This window comes from Dipodomys ordii, unplaced genomic scaffold (genome assembly GCF_000151885.1).
Source record: "Dipodomys ordii isolate 6190 unplaced genomic scaffold, Dord_2.0 Scaffold99, whole genome shotgun sequence".
Taxonomy (NCBI): domain Eukaryota; kingdom Metazoa; phylum Chordata; class Mammalia; order Rodentia; family Heteromyidae; genus Dipodomys; species Dipodomys ordii.
In genome coordinates, this window is record NW_012267315.1 from 3,618,989 (window position 1) to 3,637,444 (window position 18,456).

General features: G+C 41.9%; 1 protein-coding gene across 1 annotated transcript; it reads right to left on the bottom strand.

Annotated features, from left to right (window-relative positions):
- Positions 1 to 10,196: 10,196 nt before the first annotated feature.
- Positions 10,197 to 17,946, bottom strand: LOC105993733 (cystatin-13-like). Its single transcript, XM_013027071.1, has 3 exons — positions 17,719 to 17,946; positions 11,738 to 11,851; positions 10,197 to 10,280 (listed from the first exon to the last, which is right to left on the bottom strand). The coding sequence occupies exons 1-3, from the start codon at positions 17,944 to 17,946 to the stop codon at positions 10,197 to 10,199; spliced, it is 426 nt and encodes a 141-aa protein (XP_012882525.1).
- Between the last annotated feature and the right edge of the window lie 510 nt (positions 17,947 to 18,456).

The following is an 18,456-nucleotide window of genomic DNA, read 5'->3' on the forward strand; positions in this document are numbered from 1 at the left end:
CACACACACACACACACACACACACACACACACACACACCCTCCACAGATCCATGTTCTAAAAGTCCAGTATGTGAAGCATTGCTTAGCTTATTTGTGCCTGCCAGATGAGAGGATTGTCATAAACAAACATGGCTCACAAGGAGTAATTTCTCAATAATCAATAGTCATATCCCTTATAAGAGATGCCTAGTTCTTCTGGACATTCTTCCAATGTCCTACATACTCCATCACATTCATTTTCATAACTGAACCTCTCAAGGGAAATACTGCAGGAACTAAAATTTTGTCTGTCAAAGTGGTTGCTTCCTGTAGATCAACCTTGTGAAATTAATTTTTTCTGAAATGTTCTTACTTTGGCCAGGTGGTTTGTCCCTGGTAGATTACATTATGGTTACACCCTGTTCCTGTTAATTAAGACATCTGTTTTTGTTAACTAAGCCATATCCTGTTAAAAAATATTTTTAACTCTCTTCTAGCTATCCAGTTGGGCAAGTTCTTGTTTTGTTTTTTTTGGGGGGGGCGGGAGTGGTCCGGTCGTGGGGCCTGAACTCTGGGCCTGGGCACTGTCCCTCAGCTCTTCAACTCAAGGCTAGTGCTCTGCCACTTGAGCCACAGTGCCACTTCTGGCTTTTTTCTTTTTGCTTATGTGGTGCTGAGGAATTGAACCCAGGGCCTCAGGCATGCAAGGCAAGCGCTCTACCACTGAGCCACCTTCCCAGCCCCCCAGTTGGGTAAGTTCTAAGTGAGCCTAAGTTCTGACCAATCAAAATGAGCAGCAGTACTTCATTAGAGTTAAAACCTGGGCAGATCTCCTGCCCAGCGCTCTTGCATACTTGGATTCTTGTCAGTAGCAAACACTTGCGTGGAAGAAATGTTTGTCTTGCCTGAGCTCCTTTCAAGCTGACATTTTCATTTTTACACAACATCCCAAGATCCGAAGACATTTCCAACAATAGCAAATAATTCTCAATTTTATGATTAGGGAAATGAAGCTCACAGAAAATAAAAATAAGCCCTGGGTAACAGAATTAGCAAGAGGTGCAAATGAGACCTGAACTCCAGCGTGCTCATCTCCAAAGATCTCTTCAATCCTGCTTTTTGCCTGCTTCACTGAGAAGTCATCTGACAATTCTTGGTTCTACAAGTAGGTCCCGTGATGCAACAGTTTCTTTATAATCAAACAAGATGTTTTTCTTACTTGGCTCTCAGCTCTGCCCACCCCACATGGTGATGAGCACCCCAGTTCCTCACCTTATTCTACAAGGCAAGTGCTAGCTTGCTTGTGTCAAAAAAAGAAATTCCAGTGTCCCAGGAAGATAAACTCCTTGGAAAGTTTCTTTTTTATAATCCCAAAAAAGATTTTCAAGAATAAATCTCATGGCTACGGTCTGGGTATTGTGTGTCCCACCAAGACTCAAGTTGAAGCTTGATCTTTAACCTGATGATGTTAAAAAAAAAAAAAAGTGATGGATTAGGTGATAAGTAAAGATGGAGGCTTCACCCTCATGAAGGGTTGAATGCACTTCCAGCGTGAGGTAGTTCCCATTGCCATTTATTTATTTACTTATGGCAGTACTGAGGATTAAACTCAAGGCCTCATGCCTCCTACACAGGAGCTTTACCACTTGAGCCACTCGCACAGTCCCCTTGCCTTTAGGTTGTTTTCACATACGATCATGTACTAACTTTGCCTGAGCCAGGCTTAGACCATGACCCTCTTATTTCCATCTCATGGGTATCTGGGATTACAGACATTTGTCACCATTCGGAGTAAACAGTCTGTTTTTTGTATCAGTCTAATAAACAAAAATCATTAGCATAATGACCCAAATAAAGCTAAATTAGAGATTACCCCACATGCTGGCAAGGAAATGTTAATAGGTTTGCACACAAAAGCCAGACTGGGTTGCCCATTACACCCAATTTGAAGAGGAAAGAGTAGAATCATCTCAGTAGGGAATGATTTAATTGGCTAGTACATGTTCTCATAAATGGAGTAAAACAGGGATAAATAAGGAACAAGATCTAAAAATGCCAACACTGACTCTCATGATTACAATAGGAGTGAAAATATCAACTTGTAAGAATAGCAGCATGGTAATTAGTGCAAAATGTTAAAAATATAGAACCTAACACTCCACAGACTGTCTTTTATCTGAAATACTAGAGACCAAAAGTGTTTTGGATTTGGGATTTCTGGGATTTTGGAATATTTACTGATACATAATGAGATATCTTGGGGATCCAAGTCCAAATATGAAATTCATCTGTTTCCTATATACCTGTATACACACATCCTGAAAGCAACTTTAAGTAATCCTTTTTGTGCACCTGTGCTTTGTGCGTGAGGCATCATCACTTGAGTTCAGAAGTGGAATTTTCCACTTCAGTGCTCACAGCTTCAGATTTTGAAGTGTTACAGGTTTCAGATTTTTGATTAGGGATGCTCAACCTATTGGGGGTGGTGAAGGCTGGGAGATCTCAGAGATCTGGCAGATTGAGGCTTCTGTCCAGGGCTTTCTGGCTCTTGTTGCCATTAGAAGAAAGAATCCAGAAACAGGCAAAGTAAGGAATTCAAAGGAGGTTTTATTACAGGGCAAAGGCATACACTTAAGAGAGTGTGCAGGCTTCTCAAGGGTAGCTTAATCACTGTGAGTGTGGATAGCAGCTCATGGGCAAGCCTTAGTAGAGAAGAAGATTATCCAAGACTCAAGATGCAGCAAGACTGAGGGAAATTCCAGGAATGGACTGGATTTTCCAGACAGCTATCTAAGCTGGCTCTCAAAGCAGAACCACTCTCAGATCACTCATTAATCCCATAAATGAGTTAATCCACTTATGATGGAAAAACCTTATTGAAGATTTTCCCAGAATACTATTCACTTCCCTTTTCTGTCTTTTTCAGGATTTTCAAATGGGCCATGATTTCAAACACATAGGTGGTAGCAGACAATTTTGCAAGATTAATTATATGAGATATTTATTATAATGAAGGAAAAGACAGTTAACAATTGTCTGATTTGGCTGTCTTGGTCCCAGTGAATTTTTTTCTTGTGACTATTGTTTTAGTGTCCCATGATAGCCATCTGTTATATAACTCTGAGGTTGTTTCAACCCCAGACACTCTGCAGACTGCTTCTATTTTCCCTATGTGTGTCGAGCCTATCTTAAATTTGTCTGTCTTTTGGCTCATTGTCTCCATGTGCAAAGAATGAATCCAGGCTTGTGGAAAACCTAGAACAGCTTCTGGCAGAAGTGATGCTTACTAGAAGTAGGAAACATTCTTTTTCTCCGCAGGGCCATTTTGTGTATTTATCATTTGCAGGTCAAACAGGTAAATAGAAGGAGCCAGGTGCTGGTGTCTCACACCTGTAATCCTAGCTACTCAGAAGGTTGAGATATGAAAAGTGGTGTTCAGGGCTGGGAAGGTGGCTCAGTGGTAGAGCACTTGCCTTGCATGCATGAGGCCCTGGGTTCGATTCCTTAGCACCACATAAGCAAAAAGAAAAAAAGCCAGAAGTGGTGCTGTGGCTCAAGTGGTAGAGCACTAGCCTTGAACTGAAGAGCTGAGGGACAGCACCCAGGCCCAGAGTTCAGGCTCCATGATCGGACCCAAAAAAAAAAAAGAAAGAAAGAAAAGTGGTGTTCAATGCCAGCCCAGATAGACAAATCCAGCAAAAAGCTGGAAATGGAAGTGTGGTTCAAGTGATAAGCACCAGTCTTGAGCAAAAACTATAAGTGAGAGTATGTGGCTCTGAGTTCAAGGCCCAGTACTGGCCCAGAAAAAGTAAAAGGACATATAAAAGACTTTGGGACCTTGAAGTTTACACGTAGGTTTACATAGTTGCTAAAGGCATACTTCACAGGGACAAGGCCTAAATCTTGTCTAGTAGATGTGTTATTATAACTTGTGTGAGGGCTGGGAAGGTGGCTTAGTGGCAAAGTGCTTGCCTTGAATGCATGAGGCCCTGGGTTCGATTCCTCAGCACCACATAAGCAGAAAATCCAGAAGTGGCGCTGTGGCTCAAGTGGTAGAGCACTCACCTTGAGGTGAAAAGCTGAGGGACAGCACCCAGGCCTAGTGGTCAAGCCCTAAGACTGACAAAAAAAACAAAAACAAAACAAAAAACTTATGTTAGTCCCTTTGCTGTTAGAGTCGGAGGTTTTTAGCCTAGCCTCTACACAGCAACTTCAAAGACTAAACTGTGACCATTCTGACCACAAGGGGGCACCAGTAACTTCTAAATAGACACTTCAGCCAATTGGGAAAACTTGTCCTCCCTGTCTTTTTCATAATCTCTAGTTACAAATGGCTACCCCTCTGTTCAGCCTCTGTGGAGGAATGCATTTACATCACCAGCCAGGATGCCGGGAGCAGCAAGGGCAGCACATCCCTAGGCTAAGAAATTGGAATCAGGAAAATGAGCCTACTCACAGCACTGTTGCTGCTGGAATTCCTCAACTCCAGATACTCCAATCCTCTAGAACTCAGTGAGGTTTTCCCAGTGTGTGGTGGTGAGAAGGCTGAGGGCACAATGGAGCCCAGACACTCTGAGGATATCATGCTAGGTGAGAAGACTCTCCTCCCCTGCTCCATCCTGTAGTTCTAGAATAAGCACAGAGTAACTGAGCAGCAGTAATTTCTCCTCACTCACTTTTCCCACATCCCTTCCTGACTCATTATCCCCATCTACTGGCAGGTTCAGAGATCACCTTCCACTGCCATCTCTTTTGCCTATGTTTTTCTTTTTTTTTTTTTTAATTTTATTTTATTTGTGAACATACTGTACAGAGGGGTTACAATTGCATGGGCAGGATAATGCGTACATTTCTTACCAAGCATTGCAGCCTCCTCCTTTGTTTACCCTTCCCATCCCTTCCCAGCCTCCCCCCTCCCCCCCTTCCCAATCCTTCTCCTTCCCCCCTTCCCCCCACCCCCTTCCCCCCACCCCCCGCACCGACATTGTAAAGCTCGTTTTGAACATGACAACTTGTACTTCTCATTGTTGCCTATGTTTTTCAAGTGTCTGATTCAGGAGCAACCAAGTCAATCAACTCTGCCCAACAAAGGCACAAGGGAGGAGGTGGCTCCTGGTAATCTGTCTACATGACCCAGCTCCTAATACCAGCACATCAGTGATGAGTTTCTGACACATGAATTTCAGAAGAACATTCCACGCATGGTTCAGAATGAGGGGTCACAGAATATGTCCAGCTGTAGCCTGTGGGATAGATAGGATTTTCCTACAGGAACATCTTATGGCCATATTCAGCATCCATGCCCATAATTCCCTCACCCTTTGCTACGCAGACTCAGGAAAGAGAAGAAAGGGTCAAGTATCCACCTCTAGGAGCAGAAAGACATGGGCAGGGTGAGGAGAAGAGGCCTTCCTGGAAGTCCAGGGTCATCCTTAATACTAGACTTGTCCACAAAGCCCAGATGCCCACTCAGTTCTGAACCCCGAGGACACCATAGGAACCAAGATGAGTGTTTGACTTCAGGGAGACCCTTTTCTAGGGTCTGACAACAATCAGTCTGGATCCTAGCAGGATCCAGACCCTTGGAGGCCTGTCTTGTGGGCTCCAGTCCTCTGGGACCAAGAGAGGAAGCCTGTTCACTTAGAAAACAGAGATGAAACAACCAGGTCTGACCCTTGAGAAGCCTTCTTCTGCAAACCGTGTTGGAATAAGTGCTGGAATAGAATGAGTGGAGCTGGTCATTGGAAAACACTTGTTGAAATTACTTCGGTAAAGAGTACCTTCTGTGGACATGGTTAGGGAAAGAGCAAGGAAAGGGGCAGACTGAATTGTGTGGGGCCAGGTATCTTAAAAAAAACTCTGCTCCTTTCTGATACAGGGTACAAAAAGCAATAGGATGGAAAACAAGAGAGGAAGAGAGGGGAGGATGGGGACAGTGAGGATTCATCATACCCAGCAGCTTTAGTAGGCTCAGCACTCTGTGGTTCTGTGCGTCACCCAAGTACATCAATGTCATCGGACACTTCCACAGACCACCTAGCCCTTCAGTGGAATTCCTGCTAAATGTCCTCAGGAATGCAGTCACTTTCTTCTACGGCCACCCTTCAGCAATTAGTTGAGAGAAAATATTGTTTTTCTCCTTTGGCACCAGGGACCCCCAGATAAGAGCCAAAGGACCTTAGCTTTGCAAAGAACTGAAGCCACTGTGAGATCCTGTGTAGCATCATGTGAGGTAGTGCTGCCGAGGCTCTCAGGAAGAGTGGTCCTAACTCTGGCAACTGCAGGGCCAATATGAAGCATGGGCAGGAAGAATGGAAAGACATGGAAGGACTGAAGTAGACAGGAATGAGGACAAATGGAAGGAAGTTGCAGAGTGCATGCTGCCTGGGAGTAGATGCTGGCAGACTCCAGCCCTGGGGATCCACATGTAATCATGATGTTTAGATTGAGATACCATCTTGGGAATACTTCATATAGGACTGAGCACAAACAGGGAAGATCATCCTTGAGAGGACTTTGCAGACTCATATCTTTTTTTCTTATTTTGAGACTCGCCTTTTGCTTTTAGAAACTATTCAGCTGGGGCTGGGAAGTTGGCTCAGTGATAGAGTGCTTGCCTCGCATGCCTGAGGCCCTGGGTTCAATTCCTCAGCACCACATAACCAGAAAAAAGCTGGAAGTGGCTCTGTGGCTCAAGAGGTAGGGCACTAGCCTTGAGCTGAAGAGCTGAGGGACAGTGCCCAGGCCCAGAGTTCAGCCCCCACAACTGACAAAAACAAAACAAAACAAAAAACAACTATTCAGCTAAGGGAAAAGAATAACATGATGACAAAGCCAACATTTTTGTCAATCATGTTGTTATCTTAGGAGCAAGATCTCAGTAGAAGAGGGCGAAATAGCAGGAAATCGGAACTGTGCCTCACACTAGCTGCACCTGCCCCTCAGGGATGGAGGCTAATGAGCTCTAACAGAGAAAAAGCCAACCTTCAAGGTTTCTCAGGTGTTGCTATGTCCATTCATTCCAATTACCTTCATGGTCACATACCAACATTGACAACACAGGGTCACTAAAAACTCAAATTTGTTGTCGTAAGTTGTGGGGCTGGAACTTATGGCCTGGACACAGTCCCTGAGCTCTTTTGCTCAAGGCTAGCACTCTACCACTTTGAGCCCCAGGGTCACGTCCAATTTTCTGGTGGTTAATTGGAGATAAGAATTTCATAGACTTTCCTGCCTGCACTGGTTTTGAACTGCGATCCTCAGATCTCAGCTTCCTGAACAGCTAGGGTTACACGTGTGAGCCACCAGTACCCAGCTCAAAATGTTTTTGAGTAAATAGAACTGTCTTGATCCCAATTCCTTGTGCTTACTGACTTAACAGGGCCCTAGGATCAGGTAATTTGGAAGAGTTGAGTCTAAATCAAAGTTCTGTGCATTCTAATCCAGCTTTGGAATGTGGACAGTAAGATCTGGTGGGTCCCAAGCCAGAACCCATACGGTTATAAGCAAGATGGAAATGACCAGTCCAGGATGAATGAACACCTCAGGTCCCTTCAGATGTTCACCCACACTGTCAGGACTCAGCACAGACAGCTCTTCTCTGTGAGAGCTCATAAAACCAGGCAAGGGTGGCCAGCTCCATCGTGCTAAGAGCTATGGAGAACCTATGCCTAGCAGCACAGGCTGTAGCTCCATAATCCTTTGGTTTGAGGGGGAGAGCTGAGCAGGAAATGGGTAGTCTACAACTATTGCAGGGAACATAGCAAGCCCTATCCTGAACTGGGGATAAGAACATGACAAGACCTGCTGTGACCATATCCCCAGAACTCTGAGCACACAGAGGCTAGGAGGCGGCTAGGGCAAGGCAGGCTAGAGACAAGAACCACTTCACCTGCATGCCCCAGAGCACAGCTGATTGGCTAAGTGTCCACTGCCTAGTCCTCTGCAAGCAAGCACCAGATGGCCCCAGTGTACCCCTTACATTGGACCGGAGCTTTTGGTTGAGGCCTGTAGAAGCTGGACACAAAACTTTAAATACACATGTCTTAGTTTGAGCTGACCCCAGAAAACAGTAGAAGAATGGTGGTTTAGGGAATGGGCAGAAGTAGCATGGGAGTGAGCAGAGCTTGATACTCTGGGTAATTCCTAAGGCATGGGCTGACAACTTAGGGTGACCTCTTAACGGGTCAGAATACTGAGGTGTTCCTGCTCCAGCCTTCATCACTGCCTAACCACAGGCACCTGGCACTTCACCCCACCCCACTCCTTGCAGATGAAAATGCTCAGGTCCAGATAGATGATTCCCATGCGAGAACCACCCTGGGGTAGAGCTGTTAACTTAGATGGCCTTCGAGCTTCATCCTTTTTCTTTCTCTTTCCTTTCCTTCTTTCCTTCCTTCCTCCTTTCTTCCTTCCTTCCTTCTGTTCTTCCTTTCTTTTTCTTTCTCTTTCTTGTCTTTCTTTCCTTTCTTTCCTCTTTCTTTCTTTCCTTTCCTTTTTTCTTTTTCTTCCTTCCTGCTTTTCCTTTCCTTTCTTTCTTTTGTTCCTTCTTCCTCTCCTTTTTTCTTTTTCTTTTTTATTTCTTTCTTTTCATTCCTTCCTCCCTTCTTTCTACTTCCTTTCTTCCTTTTCTTTCTTTCTCTCTGTCTCTTTCTTCTTTCTTTCTTTCTTTTTTTTTTTTGTCGGCCGTGGGGCTTGAATTCTGGGCCTGGGCACTGTCCCTCAGCTCTTCAGCTCAAGGCGAGCGCTCTACCACTTGAGCTACAGCGCCACTTCCCTTTCTTTCTTTCTAAGTTAGACCCTACTGTTGCTGACATTTCCCTGACTGGTCTTTCTCTGAACACTGAGTGTTCTAGTTTCCAAATTTGAGTATTATAAAGGTCCTTCTGTCCTTGTTCATCATCTTGTCCTTTCCCTTCACATCTGCATATCCATATGCACAGATGTACACACACATGCATGTACATGCATGCACAAATGCACACATCCATTATGGTATATTTTCATTCTTGGTCCTCACAAAACCCCTCTCACAACAGGCCAAGGCTAATCTAAGTGACAAAAGTTAGAGCTATGGTGTGATGTCTTATGCTTGGTCAACGAGGATATTGTAACTTCTATCTTGATCTCTTGGAGCACTAAATGGAAGAGGCCAGCTGCCTCACCCAGCCTTGTGTAGCATTGTGATGAGACTCACTTGGAAGAGAAAAAGGCTTCCTGGTAAATAGTCACTGCTATCTTGCAGCTATGAGTCAATCAAGACTCTCCAGAGTCAATCAAACTTTCAGATAATAATAGCAGAACCAATGTCTGAGTAAATGCTTGAGAGCTGAATTCTGGAACCATTCAGGCAAGCCAAACCAAGATTCCTTAGGCACAGATATATATATATATAGATATATATATATAGATATATAATTATATATCTATATATATATTCACACACATACATATACACACATATATACATATATATGTAGACATGCATGTATGTGTCTTGAGACAATAAAAGGCTAGATGATTTATTATTCAGTAGTAGCTAGCTAACATTTGCAACTGTGGACATACAACTATGTACATACACACATGTGCATGCACACACACACAACCTACTCTCCAAGCACCCTTACTCTTGGACATTTTCTGCTTCAATTAAAAAGCAACCCAATATCCAAATGGCCGTCTGTATTTCTGAGTGGGTCTGGAGTTTAAAACCACTATTTCTGAGTTAGACATGTAGCTCAATGGTACAGCACTTGCCCAGCATCGTGAAAGGCTCTGGGTTTCATCTCCCCAGCAAAACCAAAGAAATTTTTAAAAAGTAAAACATCATTTTGGAGCCACTGGATGGTGTTTTTCCAGGAGTCTGGGGAAGGGAGCTATCTACAGAGATCCATGGAAGGATACTGTCAGTCACTCAGACCTTCTAACATATAGTACCGAGCATGCTTGAAGCAACTGAGGTTACTTTTCCAGAAAGCGTTGTCTGCGGAAGATCTTTTATTCTTGGTAAGTTGTAGATATAGTTTTTGTTCATTAGCAGCATATTGTCTCTACTAGGAGATGAAGCAGCCACCAAGAGGAGGGGGCCCAACACCACCACACAGTAAAGCGAAGAAGTCACAAAAACGGAGTGAGCCAACTGTGCTGTTCAAACATCTTACAAGTATTTTTACTTAAGATGGAAGTGAGTGCGCAGAATGTGCAAGAAGACAATTAGATATCTTTGCATTTCATCTTCAGCAGAGTCAGTTCAAATTTCCATGGCTTGGATCTAACGATAAAAGTGCAAAACATCATCTAAAAAAAGATTTAAAAAATAATTAGTTCATATGAAAGGAAAAGAGAAAGGGTGGGGAAGAATAAGATGTTCTTATTTCCAGGACCCAGGAATCTGCAAAGTGGTTGGAATGAACCAGGCCCATTACAATCCAAAGATAGTCAATCCTGAAGCTCCTAGCGGAGGAGCTACCCTCACTCAGCAGGATAGTCCCTCATCAATTCACTTGCCATGGTCTTAAGGAGAGCTAGGGCTGAACTCAGGAACTGGTTATCCTTGGGAAATTCTCATCTCCAGCCATACCCATTACTACCCTGAGACACACACCAAGGTCCCAGTGAGTCCTTTCCAGAAAACAACAGATAAAGAATAGTACTGAGTTCTGCGTACTTCAAAGAGAGGGCTTAAAATTTAGCCAAAGACTAAATAAGTAAAAGCTTGTAGCTGGATTTCTGAGAGAAGACACAATGATCTGGTCCCAGAGTCCTACAACAGAAGTGTGATTTCACTTGTAGTGGGCAAGAAGCACAATGTTTTTCTCATCTCTCTGTTATTCAAATAGACTAAAAATATAAAGGATACCCTCATGATATCAGTGTAAACATGAATGATAGCACCAAACAAAGTTTTAAAAAATGAAATTGCAATGGGATGTACAAGACGTTATGTCAAAAAACAAACTTTACAACTTTGGGGGGGGGTGGGAGGGGGAAACAAGGAGGAGGCAACAATGCTAACAATGCTTGATAAGAAATGTACTCATTATCTTGCCCATGTAATTGTAACCCCTCTGTATGGTTTTTTCAGAATAAAAAAAAGAAAGAATAAAAAATGAAATTGAGCCAGGTACCAGTGGCTCACACCTATAATCCTAGCTAGTCAGGAGGCTGAGATCTAAGGATTGTCATTCAAAGCCAGTCTGGGCAGGAAAGTCCATAAGTCTCTTATCTCCAATAAACTTCTCCAAAAAAGCTGGAAGTGGCGCTGTGGCTCAAGTGGTACAGCACTAGCCTTGAGCACAAAAGAAGCTCAATGCAGGCAGTTCACCCCATGAAGCTAGCACCCAGGCTCTGAGTGCAAGCAAGCAAGAACAGAAGGAAGGAAGAGAAAGAAAGAAAGAAAGAGAGAGAGAGAGAGAGAGGAAGGAAGGAAGGAAGGAAGAAAGAAAGAAAGAAGGAAAGAAAGAAAGAAAGGAAGGAAGGAAGGAAGGAAGGAATTGTATCAAAATGCTTAGTGTAGCAGCAGTTTAAAAAGGAAAGATAATAAAGATCTCTATTATCAATTTATATAAGGTCATAGAGACCTGGTCTTGAAGATATCCACAAAATGATTTTTTCAAAAGGATGGTGTCCACAAAATGTAATTCTGTTTATAAAAGACGCTTAAAAAATAAAACAGAATCAATCTTACCAGCTTTCTGTTGTCTAGTATACAAAATTTTATGGGACCCTTATTCCCTGTTGTCTTAGCCACATACCTTTTGCATTTGAGGATCCTGATGTAGTAAGCAGTCTTCAGTTTCACCTGAAATTTTCTTGCACATTGTTCGGGCTATGTTGACTTCAAGATAGTACTCCAAACTATCTGTGATCTACCAATAAGTAATTAATTAAACGTCATGAAAGAAAACAGCATCAATTTTCCCCTCTGGAAGATAAATATGCCATTAATCTCTTAGGGGAAGGCTATATTTCAACAATTCCATGTTTTACGGTTCATCACCAGCAGTTTTTATATATTTTTAAAGGATTCTCTGTCTCAATATCTTTCTCATTATGTATTTGATCTTAAAGTAATGATAACCAATCTCATGATACAGTAAGAAAAAAAATCCTAAGAATGTTTGTTGGAAAGTGAACTGTTTATGTATTGGAGACTTGAGAAGTAAATAGCAAAGTTTGTATCATTTCTACACTCAAAATAGATAGAAGGGATATTGACCTGCTTCTGAATCAAAGCTTCCATAAAAGCATATTGATTCATTCTAAAGCTTTCAATTCTTTGGCAGTTTTAGCGGTCCCACATGATATAGCCTTCAGATGCTTGGCTGCTTGCATTGAGCTCAGATATCCTTTCTGTCCATGGAGGGCCTCATGGGGAAAAGTCACTGCACAGCATGGGATAGAGGTTTTTATAATTACTAGAAAATGAGATTTATGAGACTGGGGGAGAGAATATATGAAAGAGAGTGACCAAATCAAACATAAAAACTGCTCCCAGAAGAATCAAATATAAATATGGAATAAATGAACATGGAATACATATTTAGGAGTGCTAGAAACATTTGCTGGGCATTGACCAAAATGAATATGGAAGGCAGAATTCTAAATTTCCCCCAAGTTATCCACCCCATGACATATCTTCCCTGTATTGGATTTCAAATTCCATTCAATTTTAAGGCATCGCTAAATGCAAGATAAAGAGATTCACCTGGTGGGCTTGGCTTTACCTTCTGAAGTATTTAAATTCAGAGATGAAGATAGGCAGAAATCTGTATACCCTTGGGTCTAGCAATCTACCTCTAGATTTCTACCCAACTTCACAGGTAAATATGAACAAATATATGCATAATTTCAGGATTTACAGCTTCACAGCAACTCAAGTAAGAATCAACATTAGAAAAGACAAAATTTTTCAGTATATTCACCTACAGAAATACTATGCAAGCCAGGTGCCTGTAGCGCATGCCTGTAATCCTAGCTGCTCAGGAGGCTGAGATCTGCGGTTCATGGTTCAAAGCCAGCCCAGGCAGGAAAGTCTATGAGACTCTTATGTCCAATAAACTACTCAGAAAAAGCCAGAAGTGGAGTAGTGGCTCAAATGGTACCCAGGAACAGTGCCCAGGCCAGGAGTGGAGAGAGGGGGGGGAGGGAGAGGGAGAGAGAGAGAGGGAGAGAGAAGGAAAGAAGGAAGGAAGGAAGGAAGGAGGGAGGGAGGGAGGGAAGGAGGGAGGGAGGGAGGGAGGAAGAAGGGAGGGAGGAAGGAAGGAAGGAAGGAAGGAAGGAAGGAAGGAAGGAAGAGAGGGAGAGAGGGAAAGAGAAAGAAAGAGAGAAAGAAAGAGAAAGGAAGGAAGGTAAAAGAAAAAAGGAATACTATGCAGCAGTAAGAACAGACTTCTTTTTTCAATATTCTACATGAAAATAAGATGGTAATATAGTTTTCTTTCTGCATCTGGTTTGTTTCACTTAATGTAAGTAGGGCCATGGGAAGAAGCAAGTCAAATGATATAAAAAGCAAGCAAGCCCAGAAAATGATCTACAACATGAGAACTAGAATTATTAATGTTGTATCATATTTAGGATTTTTCCTAAAAGAGTGGGCTTTAGATACTCTACACACATACACACACACACACAGATAACTATGTGGTAATAGAAATATTAATTTACTTTACCATAAACATTTCACTATATTAATATCAGAGCATCATGTGATACATCTTCAATATACATGTTAAAAAATGAATGCTTGGATTTTTATTCTTCTTGTTGTTGTTTTGTGCCGGTGCTGGAGTTTGAACTTTAGGCCTAGGGGCTATTCCTTAGCTTTTTCACTCAAGGTTGGAGATGAGAGTAGATGACAAATATTTCCTACACACATGCACACACACATACACACACTGAAACACTATGTGAGAGGATGGATTGTTAATAAGTCTGATTGTGTAACTGTTACCTGTTACACAATGTACATGTATATCAAAAATCACCTTGTATATCTCCAAAATAAATGAACATCCATAATGTTGAGAGAAATAAAGAAAACTCCCTCAAATACAAAAAAGAATAAAAAACAAATAGGGTAGGGCTTGCAAATGTATTTTTCAAGGTCCATATAGTAAATATCTAAGGCTCTGCAGGCTACCCTGCCTCTTATCACAACTGCTAACCACATAAAAGCATACAGGTGGGCTTATTTGGCTAAGCTGTAATGCAGACATTTTCCCTTTTAGCGTAGCTCAACCAATAAGATAGGGCTATTTCCTTTATATAAAACCTATGTGTAGGTGATGAAGTTTAATCTGAATTGTCAGCAATAATATTTTTGCTTTGCTTCTGTTTTGAGCATTTTTCATTTTATCTTTTGTCTCCATATTTTCCAATAGTGTGTAAGTACAACTGCAAAGAATTTTAAATGCCTGAGTTGTAGCCTCCTTCCAAACATATTTCTGACTCTTTCTGATTCTGACCAACATTTAAGAGTTTACAGCAAACTGAGAAAATGTACATCATCCATGAGAAAACCAAAAGCAATATAAAATGATATGTAATTTTGATATATACAGATTGATTGTATTATTAAGACATCTGTCAGTAAAAGCAGAAAATTCTCTATTTATGGGTATAAGGAGGAAAGCAATGATAGAAAGAAATCCTAGAAAATGGAATTGGTCCAACAGAAAAATAAGGTGGGATCTTTTGTTGGTGGTGGTTGTGGGGCTTAAACTCTGGACCTGGGCACTGTCTTCAGTCAAGGCCAGTGCTCTACCACTTGAGCCACAATGCCACATCTGGTTTTCAGGTGGTTAATTGGATATGAGTCTCATGGATTTTCCTGCCCAGACTGGCTTTGAACTGTGATCCTCAGATCTCAGCCTCCTGAGTAGTTAGGATTACAGGCATGAGCACCTGGTGCCTGGCGAAGGTGGGATCTTTACTAAGAACAAATGCCATAGGTATCTGAGACACTTCAAGCAGTTTAAGCCCATGAATCTTAATTACCATTAAATAGTATTTGATGTCATCCTAGTGAGACATATTCTGGCCACAAATGTCCTCAGCCTAAGAAACACAAAACAAACAGACCAAAAAAACCTAACAAGCCACACAAAGAACCAGAGAGAGCCAAAGTCTTACAGTTGGCAGCAAGATGGCAGAGAAGCCATCGCCATCATGATGGAGATGTAACTTCAAATGAACCTTCTCTCCTGCCCAAGGTAAGAAAGTAGGAAACTAGTCCATGGTGCCTGTCAACCTGGGAAATGGAAAATGAAGGCTGAAGGGCAAGAGACATGTAACTGAAGGAAAATAGCAAGACAACTCTGCAGTTGGTGTCAAAGTCACAACAACTCTAGCCCAGTGTCCTCCTGTTCACCTCCGCCATCCTTCCTTGATCAGAGTCCAGACAAGCTGGACTAATTTTAGTTCTTTCAGTGTGCTATCTCAGACTCCTAGATAACCACAATATAACTACATGTCTTGGAAAGGCTCTCTTCTGTTACACAGTTTACATCCAAATTTCTCACCCCTAATGATAATATCTTTTATAGACTTTCCATTTTGTTTTGTTTTGTCTGTTTCATTCCTAGTTCTGGGGCTTGAACTCAGGGCCTGGGCACTGTCCCTGAATTTATTTTGCTCAAAGCTAATGTTCTACCACTTGAACCAAAGTTCCACTTCTGGCATTTATTTATTTATTTATTTATTTGTAGTTTTATTGGAGACAAAAGTCTCATGGACTTGCCTGTCAGGTCTGACTTCAAATTGTAATCTTCAGATCTCAGCCTCCTCAGTTGCTAGGATTGTAGGCATGAGCCACTGGCCTTGAGCTATAGTTTTTCCTTTTAAATTCAAGAAATGGCACTGGACCACACTTGAGTGGTTAGGATTCTTAAATCTCCTTCCATGGAAAAGAGTGTCATGGGTTTTGTTGTTTTTGCTCTTGTTGTTTAGGATATATGTTTTAGGACATAGGAAATTTCTAATACAGAATATATTGATATTTCTAATATAGAATGTCTCACAATTTGGATCTGTTGGAGTGCTGCTCCTCACAATGGAGAGGCATTTCAGTGCCCTTTCCACACGTTGCATCATAGGGAGTATGATGCCAGTTGGTCCCCATGCTCTTCATGGCTGTTCAAAGAGAACAGTGCTCGGAAGATGTCCTGATTATTGGGATGTTCTTCCCCTTTTGTAACTAAAGTTGTACGTCCCACAAAGATGGGTCACATTTACAAAGGCATCACATAAGATTATAACAGAGCCAAAAATTTCCTTTTGCATTCAACTAGAATTAATGCTGGTGTAAACAAACCTACCATGCTGCCAGTCATAATAAAGCATAACACATACAATGACATGCAGTACATAGTATTCAATCATACTAATAAAGACTGCGTTTTGTTATATATTTGCTATGCTGTGTTTCTGATCTTTTTTATCCTCCCTTTATTTACTAAAGAAAGATTACTTCATATAAAGCAGTCTGCTGTGTGATGCTGGCAGCAATCTCGTCCATCTTGTGTTTGAGGATGAGTGCCTGTCTAGACATGGATAAGTACATTCTGTGATGTTCCCATGATGATGAGCTTGCCTAATGAGGCATCTCTCAGAATGTGTTCCTATCATTAAGCAACATGTGACTAGAGTAATCAAGCCCTACAGTGAATCAACGAACCCTCTCTCAGTGAGAGATTGTAGGATTCATTGGCAATCTTTGCTCGAATTGCTTATCGTAATGGTGGCAGGTGATTTTCTAGTCATGCCATTTCTTTTCTAGCTCTGAGTGGCATTTTTCTCTTTGCTTGTTCTCGGTGTTAAATTCATTCCTGTCATTATTTATGTAGTCATTGACATACTTGCCCCAAACTTGGCCCCAACAAGCTGCCTTCTGGACTTTGAAGTCTACTTTTTTATGTGAATGTAACCAATTTTAAGTTATTTTAATGGTTGTTTTATGATTCAGCTCCACCTCTGAATTAAGAATGAACTAGAATTAATTTTCATTCAAAAACCTTTAGGGTTAACATATTTTGGCTAGAACTATCTTTTGTTCATGTTTGCCATGCCCACTTTGCAATCACTATACCAAATTTTTCCCTGGCTGAGGACTGGGAATAGAAGATGGGCATTGGTGGCTCATGTTTGTAATCACAGCAACTGAAACCTGAGGATTATATTCAAAGCCAGCCTGGCAGAAAAGTCTGTGAGACTCCTACCTCCAATTAAGTACCAAAAATCTGGAATTAAAGCTATGGCCACAATGGTAAAACACTAACCTTGAGCAAAAATGCTCAGGGACAGTGCTCAGGCCCTAAAGCCAAATCCGAAGACCAGTACAAAAAAAGAATAAATACTAGCTGGAGCAAAGCCAGGCAAATAAGGCAGCTCATACCTGTTACCCTCACTACTACTTGGGAGAGAGAGATTAAATGGCTCAAAGTTTAACACCAACTCAACAACAACAAAAAACAAACAAACAAAGCCCTCCTGAGACCCTCATCTCAATCAATAAGCCTGGCAGTTATGATGGTGTATGCCTACAATCCTAGCAGGTGACATAGGTAGGAAGATCACAGTCCAAGACAAGCTCTTAGCAAAAATAGATGACTCTATTAAAAAGACAAAAAGGGACCAGAGTATGACCTAAGTAGTAGAGCATCGGCCTAGCAAAGCACAGGGCCTTGAGTTCAAACCCTAGTACCACTGAAAATAAAGGAGTAAATATCCCACTGACCTGCTCCTGGGATTTCAGGATTTTTAGCACTTTGAAGCTGTACTGGTCTCCACTGGCCTTGTTGTACTCTTTCATGGCATACCAGAGTGCTTGTTGCACATAGACATAGTTTTTAGGGATGTCTTGGAACTCTCTCACCACCTCTGGTGAGCCCCAGGCTTGGACTTTCCTGGATATAAGGGCCAGAGTGACCATCAGGAGCAGCAGGGCATGGTAGGGTCTGGCCATGGCCTCTCAGCCATGGGGCGCCCACTAAGCTCTGTCTATGCTGGGGTGGATGTAGTCTTGGAAGACTCTGCAGGAGCTTGGATTCCTTCCACACACACGTTTCTTGATATGGCTGTGGGCTGAAAGAAAGGAACTGCTATTAACATTATTTTGATTCTATGATAATATAATAAACATGTATTTGATCTGCATCCTCAGTTTCAAGCACATAAAACTAAAAGCTTGAGATTTCCCAATGATAAGGTAAAATAGGAGAATCTTATTTGCTATCCCTTTTCAGCCACATCTAGCTTCATGCTGAGGAAGAAGCTCTTCATTGGCTCCTAGATAATGTCTGGATGGGGCCTGTAGCCAGAGGAACCAACCGTGGACTTAAAGGGTTGGGCTTTTCAGCCCACTCTTGACCTTGAGGGGCCAGAGATTGTGTTCATCAGAAATGGCTGATCATTTCATCAATCTTTGTGGTATCAATATATATACACCTATCTTAGAGACATGGGAATAATTTAT

Bases quoted from the DNA above. Each gene is read 5' to 3' on its own strand.
- LOC105993733 (XM_013027071.1), bottom strand. From the start codon at position 17,946: ATGGCCAGACCCTACCATGCCCTGCTGCTCCTGATGGTCACTCTGGCC. The intron at 11,852-17,718 runs GTCAGTGGGATA...ACTTATTGGTAG, and splicing joins TCCTGAAATCCCAGGAGCAG to ATCACAGATAGTTTGGAGTA. The intron at 10,281-11,737 runs GTATGTGGCTAA...ATCTTTTTTTAG, and splicing joins AGGATCCTCAAATGCAAAAG to ATGATGTTTTGCACTTTTAT.